This window comes from Mixophyes fleayi, chromosome 2 (assembly GCF_038048845.1).
Source record: "Mixophyes fleayi isolate aMixFle1 chromosome 2, aMixFle1.hap1, whole genome shotgun sequence".
Taxonomy (NCBI): domain Eukaryota; kingdom Metazoa; phylum Chordata; class Amphibia; order Anura; family Limnodynastidae; genus Mixophyes; species Mixophyes fleayi.
This window is the reverse complement of record NC_134403.1, coordinates 223600143-223617566: the sequence shown is the minus strand read 5'-3', so window position 1 is coordinate 223617566 and position 17424 is coordinate 223600143. Positions and strand designations below refer to the sequence as shown.

Genomic DNA, 17424 nt, shown 5'->3' with positions numbered 1-17424 from the left:
ATTCTATTGTCACCCAAGTGTGCCCGTGCTGTGCATGGCTCTCAGTGTTTATCAGAAATGATCTGATAGAACTATTAGACTAAATGTTTGTGTTGCTGGTGCACACATAAGGTATATGTATTTCACAGTTATTCATCACAGATGTAAAGTCCCATCGCTTCTTCCTATTTCTGAATAATCAGTAATGTGCAGAAGGTGAATATGTTTTGTCTGATCTTTCCTGGTGTCAATTAAGTATTAAAGCTAATATAAAATTGGTTTATTTAGTTTGAATTGTAATATTTTTGCAGATTTCAGCACTGTAAAAATAATTCATTCACAAAGGTACTAATCAATATCACTATCGAAGATCTAGTGTATAGAACAGTTTGTGAGGTGTCTCTGATTTAAGAGATGACAGTGGACCATGCATTATGTATAGTTTGTATAAATATGGTGTTAAGAAAAGCCTAGCTGGGTATGGAGCAGATGTTGATTGTGGTGGGGGTAACTTTCATGACGAAGGGGAATGGTTGAGATGGATGAAACCATTTCAAGATGTTACAATGGAATATGGTAATATCCAGATACAGCCTTCTGTCAATCTGAAGGCACTCATGGGATACAATTGCCTGCCAGTTATTTAACTTTTTTATAAGGCAAACATACTAGCTAGCTTTTGTGCAGAACATGTTTAATCACTTACATAAGTCCCTGCATCTGTGGAGCTTAAATTCTATTTTTTTTTTTTAAAAAAAAATAATTAACCTACTAGTATGTTTTTAGACTGGAGAAAAAAAAGAAAGCATACAAAACATGCAAACACATAGATAGTTCCCTAATAGAATAATACCTATGGTCATAATGCTGTGTGTTAGCAGTGTACCATCCTTAGCAACATCTGATTTGAATATTTCAGCTCTCTGGACCGGTTTAAAATGTGGCCAGACAATGACTGTGATCTGACTGTGTATGCAGTCATTGTTTGACCATCCCTTGTGCCCCATATGAGAGAGTGGCTAAATATGATGTAAATCTGCCACCTACGAGCACCTGCAGATTTTATTTAGGCTGATCGGTAATAAACTGTCCAGCACTCTGAATTTGTTGGTGGTGGGGTTTTTTTTTGTGTGTGTTTAAAATTGTTATTATTATACTTTTGTTCCTTGATGAGTGTGAGGCTGGGTAATATTACTGATTATCTTGCAGGCAATATCCTGAGTTAAATTATGTTCCTTTTAATTGATGAGAACAGTTCATGGCAACAAATCAAACTAACCCTTCCACTTCAGAGATTTATATTTTCTCCCTAAGTTATCATATGAAATATATTTCTTTTTAATTGAAAATTGTAAGTTTATAACCCAATTTTAATCTGAGAACACCGGAAAAAGTAACAATATCTAATGAGAAATTGGAAGTTAATTTATCAGGGAAATTTATTTCTTACAGAAACATGCCAAGGGACAGGACCTTTTTAAGAAAGTATGCAGCCATCTGAACATCCTGGAGGAAGATTACTTTTGTCTTGCTATATGGGAGTCTCCATCCAGCAAGGTTAGAAAGGAAAGAGGGGAGCAAGGTTTTCAATGGTTATCTATAATTTCAAAAAAAGTTCAAGCCTGGAAAAGGGGTCATGAATTGATGCTTTTCTGGTCATAGCATGTTTTGCTCCTGTGTAAACATTGATGCTCTGAGCAGCAGTTTCATTGTTACTTCATTATCTGGTGCTGCAGAAAACCAGTGTCCTTTAATTCGCTCCCACCAATACTCGCCTTTCAGACCTCATTGTCCACCAGATTAATCTACACAGGATGAGCTTGACCGCACTTCTGCAACAGACACAGAGGCCCTTCTGTCTGTATAGCTCTTACTCAGCATCTTTCTGTAGACATTATGATGATCCGATAAGGGATTCCTGGGACATTTTGTTTAAAAGCTACAGATCACTGAAATGCTGAAATTTTTTTTTTAAGGTGCTTTGGTCATTAAACTAGCATTATTAATTTAACAACAGTTTGTTGCTTCTGTTCAATAAATTGAGGGAGATGAAGTTTCTGCATTTTAAAAATGCTACACAACACTGGATCAAAGAGCAATTTTTTTAAAATATGCACACATCTGTTCAAAAGCCAATTTAACTATATACTATTTTAGTTTTTCTACTAAATACTGGCACTTAGCCAATGGCAACAAACTATTTTTTTTTATTTTTAATTATAGTTTAATTGTAGTCCATTGCAGTCTGCCAAGCTTGATACTGAAAGATAATAGTGGGTGAAGTTAATTCTAGCAGTTTGAAAGCAAATGATAATCTCTTCCTTTTTAGGTCTGGATCGACTCTCTCAAGGAGATCAGGAAACAAGTGCATGGTGAGTGTACTCCTGTAATGTTGATGTCATATTGTTAGTGCATTGGTTTAAAGCTGCACTACTACCTAGAAAATCTTTTCCCAAGGTAGGCCCTCGTCCTAGCTGAGAGTTGCTACATGCTGCTGTTTTTCCTGGGACTTGAGACAAACAGCATAGCACCTGGAAAAAGTGACCGTGAAACAGCCACTCATGCTTTGGCTAGGAGGAGAGGCCACAGTAGGAGCACTTTTTCTAGGTGGTAGTGATTTGTAATTCATGTAGCCTTGAGGGAGATGATGTGTAGTGATACAAGGAAAAAAATGACTTATTACTGCTGATGACAAAAACTGTATTGGATAACTGAAGAATAGGCTAACCAAAATGACTGCTTGGTTATAGACTCACCACTGGAATAATTTGATACATTTTCCCTTTAAGATATACAATGGCAATTTTAACATTAATGCTTTGTCTTTTTGTGTAGTCCATTCACTACATAGGAGTAAAACCTGTTTTGATCCTATTACTACCACAATTTGTATGTTCTAGAACTGGGCAGTGTAAAATATACTTCTGCATAACTTTTAATTTTTCTTTCTTCTTACACTTCCCCAGCAGTGATTCCTACTAAGTGCTTGTTCTTATACCTGCTGTACATTCTATGTTTTCCACAATCAATGCTGCCAAATCTTTTATCTATAGTAAAAATTCTTTAAATGTTTGCACACCTATGTCTGCTAATTACAGAAGAATGTTTCAGTGGTAAATCTAAATAAAAATCAGCCAGTGTCTAACATAAAGGGTGCTAGGATAATTGATCACTATACTAAACAGGAGGGAAAAAATCCTAACTATGATCCACCATCTGCCTATCATAAGTCCTGTATATTTCTGTAAAATTTATTTCTCCTCCTGACTTCCCGTTGTCACCCGTACCGTTTCAAAATCATGGAACTACATCCAACAATCAACTCCACCATGACCCTGCTGCTATTAGAGAAGCTTTCCAACCATACTACTCCGCCCTCTATAACCTCCCAGGCCCCTCCAACGCCGCACTGATCTCAGACTTCCTTGCTGCATCTAAACTTCCTAAGCTATCCCCTCAAGCCCTTCAACAACTTAATGAAGAAATCTCATTAGAGGAAATCCAACTCGCTATTAAGTCACAAAAAAGTGGCAAATCCCCAGGCCCCGATGGCTTTACGGCACTCTATTACAAAATTTTTTTGAGCTTGCTTGCTCCCCACCTGCACTCTCTGTACAATGGTGCCCTTCAAGGGACCCCCTTCCCATCTGAAATGCTCGAAGCCAGAATTGTAGTGATCCCAAAAGATGGAAAGGATCCTCTCCATTGCGTCAGCTACAGACCCATCTCCCTCCTTAACCTGGACCTGAAGATATATGCCAAAATTCTGGCAAATCGCCTGAACGAATTCCTCCCATCATTGATCCACTATGACCAGGTGGGATTCATCCCGGGACGCCAGGCAAGGGACAACACCAGAAGAGCTATTGATGTCATCCATATTGCAAACACCAGGAGATCCCCCACTATTCTTCTTTCTCGATGCTGAAAAAGCATTCGATAGGATCTCCTGGGGTTTTATGAGAGCAGCTCTTGAGGCCTTTGGCTTCACTGGTGATTTTCTCACTGGAATCCTGGCACTGTATTCCTCGCCCTCGGCTAAAGTCCTGATCAACGGCACACCTTCAAATTCCATATCCATCCAAAACGGTAAGAGACAAGGTTGCCCTCTCTCTCCCCTTATTTTCGCTCTAGTAATTGAGCCACTGGCCTCTCAAATTCGATCTAACCCTAACATTTGGGGCGTGCAGGTGGGGGACATCAACTCTAAGGTTTCACTTTTTGCGGACGATGTCCTGCTATCGCTCTCTCAGCCAGCTATCTCCCTCCCCAACCTCTTTAAGATTCTACAGACCTACAGTGAGATATCGAGTTACAAAATAAACTACACAAAATCAGAGGCCATGCTGGTTCATGTCCCCCCTTGGGAGGCTGAAATGTTACGGTCCTCTTTCAAATTCAAATGGCAGACCAGGAAAATAAAATACTTAGGAGTCTATCTTACATCCTGATATGACCTGCTTTATCAGGAAAACTTCCCACCTCTATTTTCCAAAACACAATCTTATTTGGCATCCTGGAACCGTCTCATCATCTCATGGCTGGGCAGGATCATAGCAGTTAAAATGAATATCATACCCAAATGGTTATATCTCTTCCAAACTCTACCAGTTGCGGTCCCTGCCATCCTCCTATCCAATATCCAGAAAGCTCTGACACGTTTTATTTGGAATCACAGGCCCCCAAGGGTCTCGCTCAATATTCTCAAAAAGCCCATCTCTGGTGGCGGCAGGGGACTACCTGATATTAAGTTATATTATCTGGCTTCCTATTTCTCACAAATCGTTGCATCATACGCCCCCTCGGGTTCCACCTCGTGGCTTGACCTAGAGGCAGCACATTTAGCTCTCCCTGATTCCACCTCACTATGGGGTCTATCCCCTACACATCATCCCCCTCCATCCAAATTACTTCCTACCACTAAATTTAATATCGAGATTTGGGATTCTCACTCTTTTAAACTGAAACTCACATCTGCCCTTCCCCCCTGACTCCCATTTGGTTTAATCCTATATTTCCTCCTGGCCTTTCCAAGGTGAGACACCACAATTGGACTCAAGCTGGCCTCAAATTTCCATCAGATTTCTCAAAACAAGGCCAGTGGCTTCCACTAGCAGAACTCCAACCTCACCCCCCAGCTCGAATGCTTAGCCCTTTCGAGTTCTTCCAAATCACCCACTTTTTACGATCCCTACCACCCAAATATTTACTACGTCCCCTTACCCCGTTCGAAAACCTTTGCAAACTCCACCCCATGGATAAGGGTACGATATCACAACTTTATAATATCTTTCTTGAATTTACTATTCATCCGCAACTCTCACATGAAGCTGATTTGGAAAAGAATCTGCCCCCCCCCCCCCCCAGATGAGGAGGCCTGGGAGGACATGAGACTTGGGATAGCTAAAAGCTCCATATCTACTAAACTAAAAGAAACCTCCTATAAAATCTATTATCGCTGGTACTATACGCCCACCCGTCTTCACTTAATGTTTCCTTCCTCGTCACCTGACTGTTGGCGGGGTTGTGGCCACAGGGGATCAATGCTACACATCTGGTGGACTTGTCCAGTTATCACCCCCTTCTGGGAACCGATCCATGGCTTTATCAACACGTTATTTGAGGCTCCCGTGGCGAAAGACCCCTGGATTTTCCTCCTTTGTTACTCTCCTCCAGACCTTGATAAATTTTCTAGAAAACTGACTACACATATCCTCACAGCCGCTAAATCCCTTATAGCCCTTAATTGGAAACATAGCTCCACTCCATCTCTCTCTGCCCTTAAAAAGCAAATTTGGCAGTCATGGAAGAAATTACGTACTACTGTACTTACATGATAGAGGTTACGCTTTCAACCAAGTGTGGGCCCCTTGGCAGTTCGCAGAACGCTCGTTCCCCTCTGACCTTTAATAGCCTTCTTTAACGACTCCGTTGTGGCCCATGTGCGGCGAGCTGGACCCTGCTCCTGTCCCGCCATCTCCTGATCCTCTAACATTCATATTCTCACTTTCTTTACGATTACACTCTTGCATCAACCTTTGTGGTCTTCCCTCCCCCTTCCCTCCTAATTTTCCTTCACCCCCCCCCCCCATTCTACTTTTTCCATTATTGTTTCTTACATTTATACAAAAGAAAAAAAAATGAAAATTTGGTCAATATCTCTCAAGTTGTCAAAAGACGTTTTTCTTAGACTCCATTACAATGTTAATGTCCTTCCATGTATACATTATAAACTTTTGACTTCGTATTGTATATACCTTTTGTTGATTGACCATTCAAAATAAAGAATTTTAAAAAAAATAAAAAATCACGTAACTACAGATATTGCTGTATCCCATTTTGCAAACCGGTGATTTTTTTTTTTTTTGGGGTGGGGGGTGCTCTGTTTGGTAAGCTTGGCTTTACATTAGTAAATAAATACAGTAAGAAGCACATTTGGCATTATTTAAGACTGTGATTAAACATTAGAATAAAAATTACTAACAAAATGTCATATTTTTGTTTTTGTGTTTTTGAGATGACAAAAACACACTTGTCTGTCCACTGTCCTTTCAGAATAGCTGCCACGTGGTACAGTGGCTAAGGAACAGTTTCTGAACTGGACGAATTTCTGGATGAAAGTTTTCCTGTAACTACAGTTAGTTATTTAGGGTATGCCAGCATACTGAACAAGGCATGTGGAGTTTAACAAGCAGTGAGCTATTGTGCTCTGCTCTTGTTTCTAGTTTATGTTGATATTAAGATGTTTATGAAATTGTCATCATGCTTTTTGTAGACTTTTGAACATGTGTCCATATTTAGAAAAAAGATTGTTTATCTTTGTAGTTGTGTTCTCATTTTTAGGCTTTGTAATCTGCATAATGCAGCTTAGTGATGAGGAGTGGGAGGGAAAGCATAAACCTTTGGCACAGAACTCTGTGGAACTGGTGAGCTGGGAGGGAATGGACAACATTGATCCCTTTCCAGATGGCCCCACTGCCTTCTGATTTAAGCCTCTTTAGCTGATCAGTCGTTCGTGTTGTGTTTGTACAAGATGAGTTTTGCATCGTAAGCTGGTCTCTCTCTCTCTCTCTCTCCCTTTTTTTTTTTTTTACTTTCAGCTGCTCCCCCTTTTTGTTCTGCAATAAATAGTGATATTCTACTCTACAGATTACAGATCATCTGCCCCACCTTTCTGGTTTCTAAAAGAACTGTTGCTTTGTCTTGTAGAAGTATAGATACCTGTTTGCCAATGTTACCTAAATTGCATTTCATATCATAATAACTTCTATAATGCACATGTAATGTTAATCAGTGGTTGAAATGGAAATTTAAAAGTGACTGTATGTAAAATGTAGCTGTGGCGGGTTCCTGCCATTACCATCTTGAAATGGAGTTAAATCACCAGCACTAAGCACCGCATGAAAAAAGCAACTGTTTGAATGTTTAATTAAAATAAATGTTTTTATATGTGTGCTGCGGCACCAGGTGGGTATACCCAGCGCCACAGCATTGTATGGGTTAAAGTGTAAGGGCATTTGTTTAAGTAAATTAAATGTATATTTAATTAAAATAAGTGTATTTTAGAGAGTGCACTGCAGCACTGGGTGTGTAGTACCCAGCGTCGCAGCAATGAAGGAGTAAAACCCTTCGATATGCGCCGAGGAAAGGGAAAGTGCATTTCAGTGTAAATAAGTGTAATTTAAATGGGTCATTCCATGTCGGTTCAACCAGAGGTGTCCACCACCCATCCCAGATTTGTTCGAAATTTTTTTAATTAAAGGATGATGTCAAAACAACTTTCTGCAAATATCTCGACTGTCTGAAAATTAGTTGATTAAATATTGAAATTTCAATTTATTAAATAATTTACCAATCTTTATCCAGTTTATTTGAAGTATCACGGGTGTTTATTAAGGAATCACCCAAAAATTTGGACCCCTAAGGTAACTCCAGGGGAGGGCTGGCAAACTTCAGCCTGGGGGTCAAGACTTGACTCAGCAGCCTATTTTAGAGGAAAAAAAGGCAGGTGGCCCAGTGACCCAGCCCAAGATAGCCCATTATGGGACCGGCCCGTGGGGCAGATGCCCCCCTGCCACCCAGCCCAGCCTGCCCCTGGGTAACTCTTCCTCCCGTCTCCAAAAATCCAAACCAAATTACTTTATTTGCCTACCGTGTTGCGTTACGGCAAAGGTGCATGTTTTTCGAATAGAATTAAAAATGCTAGGTTCAATCAACATTAGGGATCCGATTTTTTTGGGGGGGGGGGGGGGGTAACAAAGGAATGCATTACTACCGCAAAAAAATCAGCAGGGTACTGTGTGGAGATAAAAAAAATGTTGATGCCCGATTTACTGTTGTACCGCATACATAATTAACACAAGAAACCATGAAATTTAAAACCTTTAACATAATTTTAGTCCATAACTGAAGTTGAGTCAACAATCTCATTATTTTTCCCTTGTTTGGAACTTGTAACAGTCTGTCATTTTCCTTAAAGTGTCAGCAGAAAGTTTATACTGGCTTCCAGTACTTCCTTCGATAGTAGGCACTTCCGTTACACAGAAGACGTGAATAAAAGGAACAAAACACTTATCTCTTGAAGGCCAGGACAGCACATTTGTTGATTGGTTTCGTTTCATGAAGTGTACCAGCGCATCTTGTTCCTCCTCATTACATTGAATGATATACCCAATGTACCAGATGTTATCATACACTGCTGCTATGTATGTTCCAGGTGCAGATCACTTTTGTCTACATTTTTTGTGACTGTTGTCTTAGTGACACTAACTCTGGTTCCTGTTGTCTTTATGTTGTCTGATGACAATCGATATATGTATAGCTCATCATTACTAATAGGCCGAAATCTGTGATGAGAACATGTTTCTGCCACAGTCTTTGCTGTTTTCAGACGACTATGACATTAAATTCTTCTGCAGTCTGCTTAATTGTCCAGCTGTTTGGTGCCAGTTAATGTTTTTATTACTTCTTGTCGTGGCGCCTCTTCACACTTTTGCTTTAATTCATATATCATACTCTATAAATCATCACATCCTGAACATTTGATTACTTTCTGGGGTGATTCTAGTGATGTGCTAGGGAGAGACAACATATCAGTAAGCTTCTCTTGAATGGCTGTACTTGCCTGCTCTTTATTTCTTTTAGCATATGTCTCCCGGTGTATTCTCTTTACCCCATGCAATTTTACTTCTGAACAACCAAGCTTTGTAATACTGTCATTCAGCTCATCTGTTTCTGCTGGTTCAGTTACACCCTCCACTGGGGATTCAACTTCTTCTGTTAGCATATCTATGTCTGTTTGTTCTTTACAGTTTAACAGTTGAATTCTGCATTTTGGGCAAAGTTTCTGTCCTGGCTTAATAACAGCATGAAGCTGACAGTCACCATGTTCTTTGGCCCACTTCAGTGCCATAACTTTTAATCTTTTTCTGGCTCCTTTTTAGTGAGACAAGAAAGGATTACAGCATGTTTTCTGAAATTCTTCATATCTTAGCAGCAGAAACTTTTTATGATGGTAGCAGACTGAGGTTGCAGAATTGTTGGCTACTGCATTTGAAACTTCAGTTCTCAGAATCAAAAGTTCTTTTTCTTCATCTGTAAAGTGGTCCCAGCTATGTAAGCCAATGGTTTTTGAGTAGACAGTAATATGGCAGTCCGTATTTAAAAGACTACAAAATGTGCACTTTTCATGGGCAGCTGCCATGATTGACTATGTTTTTGTGTCTCCCTCTCTCTTTCTCTGGAAAGTTTCAGTTTTGGTTTCTCTAAAGGGAATCCCCTTCCCATCAGTTTCTGTTTGTTTCATTTCCTGTATGGAAGTTTTATCCCATCGCCTCAGTTTAGTTCATTTTTTTGCTATGGTTTTTAACAATGTGTAAATTATGTATGCGGTACAACAGTAATCGAGCATCAACTTCATTATTTTTTTCTCCACTATGCAACAGAGTAACCTGCTGATTTTTTTTTTTTGTGGTAGTAATGCATACCTTTTGTAAATACCCCCCAAAAAAGGGGATCCCTAATGTTGATTGAACCTAGCGTTTTTAATTTTATTTGAAAAACGTGCGTTTTTTCCGTAACTCCAAACGTGAGGCAGATAAAGTAATTTGGTTTGGATTTTTAGATTTGGGAGGAAGAGTTACCTTAGGGGTCCAAATTTTGTGGTGATTCCTTAAAAAACACCCATTATACTTCAAATAAACTGGATAAAGATGCCGCGATTGGTAAATTATTCAATAAATTGAAAAATCAATATTTAATCAACTAATTCTCAGACAGTCGAGATATTTGGCAGAAATAGTTGTTTTGACAACCTCTCTTAACTAAAAAGATTGCTAACAAATCTGAGATGGGTGGTGGACATTTCATTTTTTTTTGGGTGATCTGATGTGGAATGACCCAAATGTGTAATGTTTACAATGACTTTGTTTAATGTATATAGGCGCTTCAGCGACGGGAGTGTAGCTATCAGTATTTAAAATGTGTATAATGTAAAAATGTTTAAATGTGCAAGTGTATGTCTCTATAATAATAATAAAAGTATTTACCCGGGCCTGGTGGTCCAGTGGGGGCTATAGGGCAGCCCTGGATCCTTCATCCCCCAGCAGTCAGATTTATTGGCTGCCGGAGGGACTTCCACAGTAGCCTCCTGAAATCAAATAGATCCAGGAGTTGCTAAGCCGCATACTGGAGCTCCAAGAGCTTCAGTTAGCGGCAAGGCATGGGCTGCTGCCCCGGGACCTGGCCTCTCTCCCTCTGGTACTGTTTTCGGTCAAGGGGGGAGAGCCAGATCCCGGTGCAGGATCACTGGAAGTTGTTTTAGGCGGAAGATTTAAAAGATAAATCTCCAGCCTCAGACGGTCTGGCACCAGGGAAGGAGAGTGGGCTGAGCTCCCCTCTCCCTGGCAGCTCGTGGACAGGGCGGATGTACACTACCACCTGCCACTCAGTGTTAAAAGTTGTTAACCCTTCTGGGCGGATTCGTGTCCAGTCTGAATGAACCGGTCCAGATTGGTTAAAGGGGCAGGAGGCTGTATTACCTCCTGCCAAGCTAGTCTCCAAAACTGTATGAAACTGTTTTACTGAAATGTATTATTCAATCTGTACCTTTCTGGAAACCACTTGTACCTTAAAATAGTCTCACTCCCTCTTCACTTGTACTTCACCTCCCCTTCCGGGATTTCCCATAGGGGAGAAAAAAAAATATGTAAATATGGCCTTACATATTTGACTGATCAGTACTACATTAAGTCAGGATGGCACAGTGCTAACCCTTTTTGATAAAGAAAACAGACTTCCAACCATCAGTGTATTAAAGAAAATTTCAACCTCAAGGGTCAAGTTGACATTTTTTTTTTTTAAATCGCACCTGTGGCAGCCAAAATTATGTGAATAGCTAGACAGGTAATTTAGTTCATGTAATGCCTACCCAGGTTATACTAGTACAAAACAAATGTGTGGATTTCAAGTGAGCTTTATTTCCAACTCAGAGATACAGACAGTCTCTAGGGTGGGCACTACAATGTCAGGAATACATAGAGACCTATTTCAGATCACAGTGAAAAAGGGAAAGTACTTCTTGTCTTTAATGCAGGTGGGATTCTAGAAGGGTTAGGTCAGTACTGAAAGGAGTGTAAAAGAATTTTCTAAATGCAAAACATTAACTATTCTGAAGCGTTTAGTTTTGTAGCTTTTGTTTCAATGTGAAAGAAAAATATTGTCAAGTGTCTTTCTTAAAATATACAATTTGTACTGCATATTGACCACCAGAATGCATTGACAACTGATATCTAACTTAGTGGTTTCCATTTTGCAATCCCCACTAACCACACATTGCAATTGTGTTGGACATATACAGTGGTTAATAAGCAGCAGTAAAACTGTGCTGTAACGTAAATGCTCCCAAATGTTAGCAGGAACATGGTCATTGGAACCGATTTGGCTCCAATCCTATACCCATTTACCTGATTTACTAATTTTATAAACTAGTAAAAAGCATGTATTTTGACAATGAGTAAAGACCATAACAGGCCAGGTTTTAATAATATCATTGCTTGAACGCAGGTGTTTAAATCACACTGACTGGGGTACTAATTCATTTACGTGATAGCCTTTAATCTTGCACTGTTACAGGGTTCAGTAACACTGCTTCAACCCCTTTTCAGTGAGTTGAACCAATAATTCTTTTTGTAACTGCTTTGTGCACCCTTATAATGAGTTTATAGGGCTTACTTTTGGTAGCATAGTGAAATAACGGTTTATTTTAAGGGCATTATACAGGGAAAAGTAGGCAAAAGTGGTATAACTTAACAAACTTTTGTATGATTCCTGCTTTAGTTACTTTTACATAATTGGTACAACCTGCATTAAGACACACACACACACACACACACACACACACACACACACACACACACACACTCACACTCACACATACATACATACATACATACATACATACACACACACACACACACACACACACACATTTGATATCGCTTTACCACGTTTAGAGCATGTATTTAAGGTGAAGATATCTATTAACAGGTTTCCCAGTGTAAAGCCTAAAAAAATTTGCTCAAAGAACTACTGAAATGTTTTGTTTTTAGTTTTTTTGTTTAGCTATCTATCTGCATGTTTATTGCATTAACATTTTAGTTTATTGTTCATACATGTATGAAGACCATGTGTTATGAGAGCTGACTCGTCACTAAAAATAATCACTTCAAATTTTAAGTAAGGTTATGGTTGAATGTTAATTTTTCTTTTCAAAAATTTACATATTTTTATTGTCCTTTTTCATTTTTTACTTTTAAGGTCCCCGTCAGAATTGCTTCTTTCGTTACTGGCAATAATTATTATTATTGTATTATGTAAAGCCTGTTGCATTACTTTCAGATCGTTGGTAAAAAACAGTGATACCTACATTTGTCAGTAACTGCGACTTGCTTGTTGGTCCTTTCATCCTTGTTTAATGTATTAAACTGTGTGTGATGTGTTTCTTCTGCATAGGAGCTCGATGGGACTTCACCTTCAATGTAAAGTTTTATCCACCTGATCCAGCTCAACTTACAGAAGATATAACAAGGTAATGGCACATCTGTACTTCATGTGTATATTTGACCTAAACCCATAAAAAGTGATTTATCAATTGTGAATTTTCTGCAACATTCTGGTACAATGCACTGTTAATCTGCGACTTTCTGTTGCACACGTTTTTTTTAAACAGAAAACTTCTTATAACTTTAAAAAAGCCCATCACAGTAGGCTTACAGCAAACAAATCTAAATCCACACAGGGGTAATAGTATATAATAGTAATATCATAAGTTCATGCAGATATTGTCAATATATCTCATACATAAGCCAATATACACAAGTTAGGATCTAACTTTAGGCATATTTAAAGAATACCACAGCATATCGATAGCTAACATGCAAAACCTGAATAATCTCCTCACACAATCTATCCACATTTGGCATGCAATGAGGTATTAATGTGGCAGCACGGTGGCTAAGTGGTTAGCACTTCTGCCTTACAGCACTGGGGTTCATGAGTTCAATTCCCGACTATGGCCTTATCTGTGAGCAGTTTGTATGTTCTCCCCGTGTTTGCGTGGGTTTTCTCCGGGTGCCCCGGTTTCCTCCCACGCTCCAAAAACATACTGGTAGGTTATTTGGCTGCGAACAAATTGACCCTAGTCTCTCTGTCTGTCTGTCTGTCTGTGTGTGTGTGTGTGTGTGTGTTAGGTAATTTAGACTGTAAGCCCCAATGGGACAGGGACTGATGTGAGTGAGTACAGCGCTGCAGAATTAGTGGCGCTATATAAATAAATGATAATAATAAAATTAAATAACAGAATCATTAACAGCGTTAATAATAACAGATTTAATAAGTGTTAATAATAGTGGCTGGGTGCCCGCTCTGGACGTAAGTCATTCGAGAGAAATCCACCTACCTCAAACACTCTGTAACATAAGGAGATATTCTCCATCTATACCAGATGTTCTCATATTTGTCAAGCTTATTTCTGCTTGTATGCATGAATCGCCCGTGTCCAACTGTGCCATTGACCAAATCTACCCAGTCCTTCAAGGCTGGACCCTCTGGGGCCATCCACTTCCTCGCAATGACCACCTTTGCCAACATAAGTAGGGTGGTAACAAACAATCTAATTAATTTGAGAATCCCTGGCCAGAACCAAACCGAATATGCACAATCTTGTTGTGATGGTATACACTCCCACCTTGCTTTATACAGTCACCAACCTCCTTCCAGAAAGATTACACCAATGGGCAGTTCCAAAACGTGCCAAAAGTCCCCCCCTCACATCTAAATTTGGAAAGCCGAAGAAGGGTCAAATACGCTCTATGTAAAAGAAAAAACTGAACCTGACGGAATCTAGCAGAGGCAGTGACCTGACATAGACTGCTCAAAATGGTATCCCAGGTTTTATCATTAATTTCCCCCCCAAATCAAGTTTCTATAAGCGTCGCAGCTCCGGCAGACCACCCACACCAACCCCTCCCAACAGGATTGAATATATGGACGCAACTTTGTGCCTCTGTTAGGAACTCCCAAGCCAGTACAGTGAAACTCGGGGACTACTCTGAAGGCCCGGTGTTCGCTGGAGCCCCTAGTGGTGGGGAGAGACTGGGCTGCGGGCCGACCGAGGGCCGGTTAGGTATACTGGCTTAAAGGAGTACCCAGGAGGGGAGTGATTGGCGGGCTGAAGTTAAGCAGAATCCTAGGTCAAAGGGTCACAGGCACAGATGCAAAATCCAGAGACAAGCGAAAGGTCAGACACACAGGCAGAGGAGCAAAATCTGAAATCCAGGCAAAAGGTCGAGGTCAGAAGAGAAGGGTCACAGGTCCAGGAACAAGCAGGGGTCAAAACACGGGTAGTCAAATCCAAGGTAGCAAGAACCAAACGGATAGCACAAGCAGGCAGCAGGACTGAGGACAGAACGCTATAACAGGCAATGAGGTAGCAGACCTCATTGCCTTAAATGTACAGGTGAGCCAATGAGAGCCTAGCTCTGCAACTACTCCCAGGAGCTGACTAATAAAATAATTACAGCCTAATAGCAAGCAGGCTATTAGGTCCTTCTGCGCACTCACCCGGCTGTCCCCTGTTGCCGGGACGCGGCGCTACACTGCTGGGCGTCCGGACGTTGCAACGGTCGGGAGTTAAAGGGAAGTGACGTCCTGGTCGTCATGGTGGCGGCCGGGACACTGGGGCAGGCAGGAAGCGAGCTGCGGCGGCTGTGAGTACCGCCGCGGCTCGTGACAGTACCCCCCCCCTTTGAGGAGGGGTCAAAGAACCCCGACATCCAGGCTTAGTGGGAAAACTTCCTAAAAAATTCCTTAAGTAGTTTCTCAGCGTGGAGACGCTTCTGGGGTATCCAAGTTCGCTCTTCTGGGCCATAACCCTTCCAGTGGACTAGAAACTGGACCTGCCCTTGAACCTTCCTTGAGTCCAGAATTTTTTCAATGATGAACTCGCGGTCTCCATTAATAAGCAGAGGCCAAGGTTTTTTAGAGGACGATTTACTGTGTTTGCTGGGAGCAACGGCTTTTTTCAGAAGAGAACAATGGAAAGTACAGGGAATTTTTAAAGATGGTGGTAGTTTGAGTCGGAATGCCACTGGATTTACTTTCTTCTCAATCGATGAATCGAGGACCAAGTTTCTTGCAGGGTTGTCTCAATTTGATGTTCCGTGTGGACAACCATACACGATCTCCTGCTTTTAATACACATGGACCACGATTGCGATCAGCGAAGGCTTTAGACCTAAGAGAAGCTTGACACAGAGCGGAATGTACCTTCTTCCAAACTGACTTCAACCTGGCAATGAAGGCAAGTGTTCCAGAATCACTAATGGTAACAGCAGAGGAGAGAGAGTTCGCTTTTGGGTGGAACCCAAAGTTGCAGAAGAACGGGGAGGTACGTGTTGCAGAGTGGCAAGCATTGTTATAAGCAAACTCTGCCCAGGATAGGAGGGAGGACCAATTATCGTGAAACTTGGAAATGTATATGCGCAGAAATTGCTCTAAAGATTGATTGGTTCTTTCCGTCTGACCATTTGACTGAGGGTGGTAAGCTGAGGACAAACTAACTTTGATTCCGAGGGAATTGCAGAAAGACCTCCAAAATTGTGCAATGAATTGGGACCCTCGGTCCGAGACTATGTCTTCTGGAAGGCCATGGAGACGGAAGATATGAGTAATAAATAAGGTGGCCAAACTTCTGGCATCCGGCAATTTGAGCAAGGGTATAAAATGTGCCATCTTGCTGAATCGATCAACAACTACCCAAATGGTGTTATGACCCGAGGACAAAGGGAGGTCGACCACAAAGTCCATGGAAATATGGGTCCATGGCCTGTTTGGAGTTGGTAAGGGTAGAAGTTGACCTGGAGGACGGACTCTGGAAGACTTGTTCCTGGCACATTCTGGGCAGGCGCGAACATAGTTTTCCGCATCCAAAGACAAGGTGGGCCTCCAAAGCCAGCGGGAAAGTATTTCTATGGTCCTCTGGATACCGGGATGACCTGCTGAGCGGTTGTCGTGGCATTCAATGATGGCCGACTTCCTCAGATGAACTGGGACAAACAATTTATCAGCAGGTGTCTGAGCTGGAGCAATTTTCTGGAAGTGGCGGAGTGTGGCCCCAAGATCTTGAGTTAGACATGAATGGAAGTCAAGTGAATTATTGGTTGCGGGTCAGGAGGCTGAGGATGGGATGCCATAAAACTCAGAGACAGAGAATCAGCCTTAGTATTTTTTGATCCTGGATGGTAAGTGATAAGGAAGTTGAATCGGGTGAAAAACAAAGCCCAACGGGCCTGTCGAGGATTTAGAGTTTTGGCGGTCTGAATATACTGAAGGTATTTATGGTCAGTGAAGATGGTAATAATGTGAGATGCTCCTTCTAACCAATGCCGCCATTCTTCGAGGGCCCACTTGATGGCCAATAACTCTCGATTCCCAACATCGTAGTAAATTTCGGCAGATGAGAATTTCTTGAACAGATATGCACATGGGTGCAATTTTTTGCTTTGAGGATCTCTTTGAGAGAGAATGGCGCCTCCTCCTACATCTGAAGCGTCTACTTCAACAATGAACGGAAGCTCAGGATCCGGATGCCTAAGAATGGGTGCGGATGTGAAAGCGACTTTAAGGGCAGAAAAGCTCGCTAACGCCTCCGAAGACCAATTAGTTGGGTCGGCGCCCTTCCGGGTGAGGGCGGTAATAGGAGCCACCAAGGAGGAAAAAGAGCGTATAAACCTCCGATAATAGTTGGCGAAGCCAAGGAACCTTTAGATCGCCTTGAGGTTAGTAGGAAGAACCCAGTCTTGGATTGCTTGGACCTTACTGGGGTCCATGGAGAAGCCAGATGAAGAAATGATATAGCCTAAGAAGGCCACCCTGGAGACTTCGAAC

General features: G+C 41.2%; 1 protein-coding gene across 1 annotated transcript in view; it reads left to right on the top strand.

Moving 5' to 3' along the window:
- Nucleotides 1-17424, top strand: part of LOC142138677 (protein 4.1-like) — a 157952-nt gene that overhangs the window by 35364 nt on the left and 105164 nt on the right. Inside the window, 3 exon segments of the mRNA XM_075195524.1 lie at nucleotides 1432-1536; nucleotides 2309-2351; nucleotides 12991-13066. Coding sequence (XP_075051625.1) covers nucleotides 1432-1536; nucleotides 2309-2351; nucleotides 12991-13066 — 224 coding nt within the window.